The sequence below is a fragment of the Colletotrichum orchidophilum genome (assembly GCF_001831195.1).
Source record: "Colletotrichum orchidophilum strain IMI 309357 chromosome Unknown Scaffold_35.1, whole genome shotgun sequence".
Taxonomy (NCBI): Eukaryota; Fungi; Ascomycota; class Sordariomycetes; order Glomerellales; family Glomerellaceae; genus Colletotrichum; species Colletotrichum orchidophilum.
The window spans coordinates 214,807-221,788 of NW_019172991.1; the positions used below are offsets into that span (position 1 = coordinate 214,807).

Here is a 6,982-nt window from a genome sequence, read left to right on the forward strand (position 1 = left end):
ACCACTACCTTATTTGATGCTCGACCGTCTGCAACTAATCGATCGAACGTTCCTACGCCCAGCGAGCGTTCATTTTGTTTGCCAGATGGTCTGATGTTTCTTGCCTTGCCGATCTAGCAAACGTTCATGACTCCCTCTTGTGCACGTTAGAGAATCACGATAAGGGGAAACGACGAATGTTGATCTGGATTCTTCTTGGAATTCAGTCTCCTTAGCACTACTATTATATTATACTGTTCGCAATGTACCATGTGCGGTGTCCATATCCTGCGGATTTCCAGCCAATCCGCGAGCTGGGTCCTGAGCCCATTCCTTTGCCATCGTCGCGGCGGCCGCCGCCGCCACCGTCATTTTGTCTCTGTTTCTCTGCCCCTCAAATCATCCTTCCCTCCAGTGAGCTAGAAGACGAAGGAGCAGTAGAGTATCAAAAGCCAAAAGAAAATCCCAGACGATGCAAACTAGAAAATGCACAGTGGCATTTCTTAGTATGATGGGTATAATCATCGTGTGTGGAAACTAGTAGTACAAGTCGCCCTCCCGTTTTTGGGAACAGGGTCGAGGTTTGCGAGGTGTGCCGCCGAAACTACGGACCCTCTCATTCGTCATCTAGAAGTCCCTTGGTAACACAACCCAAAGGGTGAGAAACGACATGATGAGCGCGCAACAAAACATTGGATGATAAATCCACAGCAAAAAAAAAAAAAAAAAAACCGCAGCCCAATATCCATTTCAACGCCAAGGGTGAGGGTATCGCCAGGTCCTCCATGACCTCTTGGAGATCTTCTTCCTCTTTCGGATATTTGAGAACCGAAAAGCACAAAAACGTGGTTGATCCAGCCACCAAGCTGACCTGTATCCTGGGGAGAAGCGAGTGCGTTGCGTGGTGTGGGGTTGAGGGATCGACAGAAAAGTGAAATCATGCCCTTGTTCCCCTTTCTTCGCCTGCCTTCCACCCCTTCCCTCTGTGTTTCTCAACCATGAGACGCTGTCGACTCTGCCGCATCCTTCTGGAGCCCACGGGCTCAAACTGTCTCGGAGGAAAAGGGGAAATTTTTGATGATGGTAGGATATCACCAACATATCGTGAGACACCCTTTCAGACGATGAACCGAAAGTGACAAACCGCCCGCCAATTCCTGTGCCGCCATCCGACTTTTTGCCTCTTTCGCTCGCAGATAGGTGGATATTATAACGATTGTAAGAATGGTATCGTGTGAAAACCAGAAGAAAAAAAAACCCCAGCCGTCTATAAGAAAATTTGAAATGTCACAACCCCGTTGTTAAACCAATTGCATTGGTAGAGGGTGTTTGGTGTCGAGAGTGGGTATGGACTGTTGGTCATGACTCGAACCGGGGACACTCGTGAGCTCGTACAAATCCTACTCGCCGCGGATCGTTTCGAGGACATCAATGCTGCCGGTGCAGCTTGTTGTACATGTAAAATGGCGAGTAAACCCCGATTTAATCGGAGTGGTGGTCCTCAGAGCCAGCCTCAGACCGAGCGTCGCCCTTGTGCACCTTCTTGTGCCTACGCAGATTTGAGACAACGGAGAAGTGACGACCGCATCCTTCGACTTCGCAAGCAAAGGCTACAGTAATATTAATATGGATGGCCAATAAGTATGCCTAGGCATATATGGAGATTGAGTATAACATACGCTTCTCGCCAGTATGGCTGTACATATGCGTCTGGAGCGAGGAAGGGCGAGTGAATCGCTTATCGCAAACCTTGCACTTGTGCTTCTTCTGCGTGCTCGACGACACCTTGGAACTGAACTGACCCATCATGGACTGGGGGGCAGGCGGGATCTGAGGCGCCATGAGTCCATGGGGTCGGGGGAGCGTCCGGGAGGTGACAGACTCGATGTCCGATCCGGCAGTAGAGTAGTCGCTGACAGAGTCGGCGCCATAGTAGTTTCCGAATCCAGAGGCTGAGGATACAGAAGAGCTGGTGGAGTGCGTCGAAGGGAAGCCGTACGAATCACCTGAAGCCCTATCGCTGCGAGCGCCGTAAATGTTGCGAGGGGTCTCTTGGCTCATGGCGAGCATGCCATGGCTTGCGTCGAGAGCGTCAGCGAAGCTCCTCCGTTCATCGTGGTGGTGAATTCCTCTGTTGTCAAAGTCAATCATTGAGTTGCGCTGGGGTCGGGCCAAATCATTGGGGTCCGTAACGTCGACCAGGGAAGTTGAGGGTACTGACGAGTGAGAGAATCTCCGCGCGTGTTCGGGTTCCGGAGCAAGGGCGAAGGTAGAGCGCATGGGAGCAGGAGCATAGCCCATGGTCTCGTAGGGAGTGGGAGAAGCCGTGTAAGAGGCGTTAACGGGAGAGGCGGCGGTCGCGTATGGAGCATCACCATAGGCAGGCGCGGAGGTGGCAGCCATGCGGTTGATACTGAGGATATCTTGGGGAAGAGTGAGTAAGTCCGACCTAGGCAGAGGGTCTGCCATGGGGAGACTACCTGCTGAGGCTGCCGTCACTGGGATCTGTCCGTATGAACCCAGAGACGAGGCATTGCTGCTGGTGCTAGTCCTAGCAGTGTGTGACCTGTCCAAACCCAAACCAGAGTTGAGAGAGTGACCGTGAGGGGCATACAGGCCCTGAGGAGCTTGAGGTGACGAGGTATTTGCCCAAGGGTTTGAGAACTGGGGGGAGGAGGCGGATGAATGTGCGTAGGAAGACATGTGGTCGAATGTGTTTAAGGGTCCGAATTGTCTCTGCGAATCTAATGTCATAGTCATGATGGTTGGTAGTGGTGGTGGTTAGATGGGATGACGAGGTTGACCGTCAACAAAGGTAGATGTCCGGCAGGATAGCGTTTGCTGATCAGATGCAAGTGTAACGGCTTTGAGGAAAGCCAAGTCGTGTTACGGATCAAGTAGAACTGGATGATCCCGTGGGAGTTGATCGGGTTGAGGTTGGGGGATCAGCGAGGTTTAAGTGTGTGCCTGTGGACTACTGACACACGAGTATTTGAACCAGTTGAGAGCTGAGACCAATCGTTTGGGCCGACCAGGCAAGAGTCGTATGAAGCTTGTTGCACAGTGGTCAGCGGGACATGGGAGGAGTGTGGAGACCCGTTCTCTGCAGACAGCTGTGACGACTCCGACTCAGAGTGATCGACAGCGCCAATATCCCGTGGGAAAGAGGCCGAGGCGGACAGGGTTGGGGGCGATTAGGTAGGGTAGCAGGATGGTTCAGATTAGGACCGGGGGGGGAGGCTGAGGAGGAGCCTTGAGGGAGGGACGACCAGGTGGTAGACCAGCGAGAGCGGAGCGGATGCGCGGTAGTGCGTAGCGTGGTGTACACTAGAGAGAAAGAAATGGAAAGGAGGAGACCTGGAGTACGTCCCTGGAACGAAGTCGAAATGGGAGAAAGATCTGCGGTGTCGAGGACAGTTTGGTGAAAAGTCTCGAGGTCAATTGGGGAGCCGTGACAGGGACCCCAGGTGTAGTTCAGTAGCGCGGTGTAAAGTGCGGACGGCTCTGAGGTCAGCCGGGAGTAGGCGCAGAGATAATAGGTGTGTTGAGTGTGTTTATTGTTTTTTTCCCTTTTTCCTCAAGTTGGCACGAGTGGGGCTCTCCCGTGTTGTGTGTGTGTGTGCGTGTGTGTGTGTGTGCGTGTGTATGTCGAGTGCTATTGTTGGTGTGTGCGAGGTAGGTACCAGTATCTTTCCCTCGTTCTGGAGAGAGAGAAGGGGACAGTGAAGAGTTGCTTATTTTTTATTTATTTTTTTGCTGCGTCTCAATGCTCTCTCGTTGTGTTCAGTTGTGATGAACCGAAAGCACAGGGTATGTAGAAAAGAAGGCGGAGCGCGCGTCTGTAATGCGTGGTTTGGTTTGAGGTATGAGGTTGGACGATGGAGCTGATGATCTCTCTGATGATGAGCGTTCAGAAAATTGGGTCAAAGGTGTAGAATTCGCACAGAGGGATGGGGGAGGCGAGGGAACAACGCTTTTTCATCTGTGGTGCTTCCGGGTCAGGCAGGAGAGACAGCAGATGAAGCTATGATGTCGCTTTACTTGGTGTTAAAGTACGTCGTGTGGAGCGATGATAGAAGGGGGTGGGGTGTGAGAAGCCGGTGGAGAAGGGTGTGCATTTGGCGACGAAAAGAAAAAGAGGGTTTGTGGTGGTGTAGCTTTAGTTTGGAAGGAGGGATGGGGGTTGACAGGGTGTGAGGGGGGGGCGGGCAAGGAAGGAGAGAAGGAAGACAACGGATGGGAAGGGGGGGTGGTGAGCTAAGAGGAGTGGGTGGAGAGAGGAGGAAGGCAGGGACCAAGGGAAGTGGATACCCGGTGTCCTAAGCCAGGCAAGAGAGTGCACACACACACGCACACATCCACCTCTCTTCTCTCTCCAGTGAGAGGAGACTGAGAGCGGACATACATCAGAGGAGCGGTATCCGCACTGCAGATGCGGAAATCTGTGAGGGAAGAGCCGGGCTTAGGCTTGTACTGTCCAAGTAAGGTGTGTGCCTCGAAGGTACCGAGGATGACGTCCAGAACTACCAACGAAAAGCGCGGCTATCAACGCCTCGACCACGTCCCGTCCCAAGTACCCGAGTACGTCGTCTATACTTTGGGCAAGGCTGGTAGGCTCGAGCAGCATTGGCCTTTGCCTACCTTACAGAGTACAGCCAGGTAGGCTTTCGTGCGCCGCCAGCATTGGTGAAGCCCCAGTCCACAAGGTGCCGGTATCTGTCTCTCCCGCTCGCCATCGCCTCTAGCGCTATGCCATGGACAGGCAAGAGCTCTGTTCTCCCCCATCTCTCCAATCCGAGCAGGTCAAACTAGGCTAGTCGACTTAAGGTCATGGTAACGTAGGATAGGGTGATAGGGTATCCGTACAGCGTCTAGGGTATGCAGATGTGCATTGCGCCTCCCTCGGAGTAGGAAGAAACAGAAGAAGCCAAAAAAGCGCCACTGATGATGGGCAGGCACGCAGGCAAGGGCACGGAGACCAAGAGAGGGGAGGGGCGGGCATGGAATGTGATGGGATGGGATGGGATGGGATGGGGGCATCGGGGGGATTGAGTAGGTGCGCAGGGTCTTCTTCCTCGCGCATCTCGGTGCGAAAACTAGAATATTCGTACGGGTACGATGCTAGCATCGGGGTCTAAAGGAGAGAGAAGGGCGTGTGCGTTGCATTTCTGCTCTTTTCCTGCTCCCACGTATGTAATTTGTAGTGAGGGTGACGAGGCGTGGGAGGGTAGGGGTGACGAATTTTTCCAGGTGAACTCTTGCGGCGGCTGGCCTGACGTCCAAGCCATGCGTTAAATCAATCGCCAATGCCTTGTAGAGATGGGATATGCAGGGTCTTTCTTTGCTCAAGGAAAGGAAGGGGGGGAAAATACTTCAAACTCGTTTCTCCGACACTACCATCTACGCCATTCCGGATACCTAGCCAGCCAGCGTCATGCCCAGATTCAGACCTGCCATGGCTTGACTCGGAACGGCGCTTGCTCGCCACATAGTTCCCCTTGGGCTGAGATGGATGTCGCGATATCTGAGAGGGGAATGGCTCCAGGACCGGGGTAGGGGATCATGTATTCCGGTCCAACGACTTTTTGATAGCATCCTTTTCCCACGAAGCTAAATGCCTGATGACAGGACTCCTCGCCGTCCCGCAGGCTGAAAAGAGCAAACGATGAGGGGTGATGGTGTGCCGTGTGATGGCATCGCCTCTCTGCACTCGGAAAGTGTCAAGACGGGGCATGAAAGTAAAAAGAGTGGAGGGCACACGGGGAGGACGGCTCTGGATAGTGACATTTTGCCCACCTTCCGTCGACCAGACCAACCGCAGCACATCACGGGTGTCGAAATACCGGGTTTGGCTCCTCTCTCAAGTGGCTCCCGCCAATTTGCTGAAAAGGCCTTGGGTCCCCAAAGCCAGAGGGTATCGCAAGCATCCGTACCCAGGTGCCAGGCTCTAAGGTTGTAATGCCGTAGGCGCAATCTGTTCGTCGGTCCCTCATCTCTTTCATCTCTCTCTTGTCTCCTTCCCACTCAAACACAGGCACAGGCAAATTCGCCTCTGCGCTCGTCCGCTTGGGGGCGCCTTGGGGCACCCACTTGCTGGCATCCAAACAATGTCAATGGTATCCTTGCCAAGAGGAGAGACCAGGGCGGGTTCGAGAGGTAGCGCAGGCGTTTGAAAGGGCAAACATAGGGGTGAGCCCTGGAGGATGGCGCAAAGAATCAGACAAAGTGGGCCCGTGGGCTGTATCCGTACCGAATACCTTCTTCTTCTCTTGGCACTGCTCGTCTCGTCTCTCCTCCCACCGTTCCTGTGCCTGCGAAGAAATAAGCAACCACACGCCGATGTCGATGAGAGCGCCAAGAAATACCTCTCCCGGACGAATCCTGAGCAACTTGAGAGCAGGGGCTCTCTGTCGACAAGGAGAAGGGAGAGAAGCGGGGGCGTGGCAAAGAGAGGAGGGTGGTGGTGGTGCGGCGTGTGCTTAACCCCCAATTGGAGACTAGGGCGTCTTTCGACGGCAACCACTGACGTAAGGCACGTTAATGTATCGCTGCGTTTCGAGCAGGGGTGCGCAAGATTGAAACAACCTCCACAGTGCCCACCCAGACACTGCTGTCATCAATTGGCAGGGGACGAGGAAGAGAGGAAGAGGGGGCTTTGGGTATTGTGCCCTTGGTTCGACAGAAACGAAGTCGATGTATCGAAGTGGAGGGAAGCGAATAAGGAGGGGGAAGGGGAGCCGCCAATTCCATTCGAGCGCAAGTCGAAGCGGATAACAGTCCCCCATGCTTTGAATAGGTATTGTGAAGTATCCATATCCGTATGTCACAAACAAAAAAACAATTAAAAAATTGCCTCTCTCCTACGGAATATGTTAGCCAGCAGAAGTGTCGACGATGGGCCAGATACGTACCTGCAAGACTCGGAAGAAAGTCACACGGTCACGAAGTGGGAAGCATACAGGAGTACTTACTGCAGGTCAGGGTTTGTCCTGTCCTGTTATTA

At 53.4% G+C, this 6,982-nt stretch overlaps 2 protein-coding genes across 2 annotated transcripts; both read right to left on the reverse strand.

The window, feature by feature from the left end:
* Positions 1-602: 602 nt before the first annotated feature.
* Positions 603-920, reverse strand: CORC01_05149 (uncharacterized protein; the record flags this gene model as incomplete). The annotated part of the gene is made up of 1 exon (XM_022616794.1): positions 603-920. The coding sequence occupies one exon, from the start codon at positions 918-920 to the stop codon at positions 603-605; it is 318 nt and encodes a 105-aa protein (XP_022476718.1).
* Positions 921-1,461: 541 nt separating this feature from the next.
* On the reverse strand, positions 1,462-2,739 carry CORC01_05150 (uncharacterized protein; the record flags this gene model as incomplete). The annotated part of the gene is made up of 2 exons (XM_022616795.1): positions 1,462-1,589; positions 1,659-2,739. The coding sequence occupies 2 exons, from the start codon at positions 2,737-2,739 to the stop codon at positions 1,462-1,464; spliced, it is 1,209 nt and encodes a 402-aa protein (XP_022476719.1).
* Between the last annotated feature and the right edge of the window lie 4,243 nt (positions 2,740-6,982).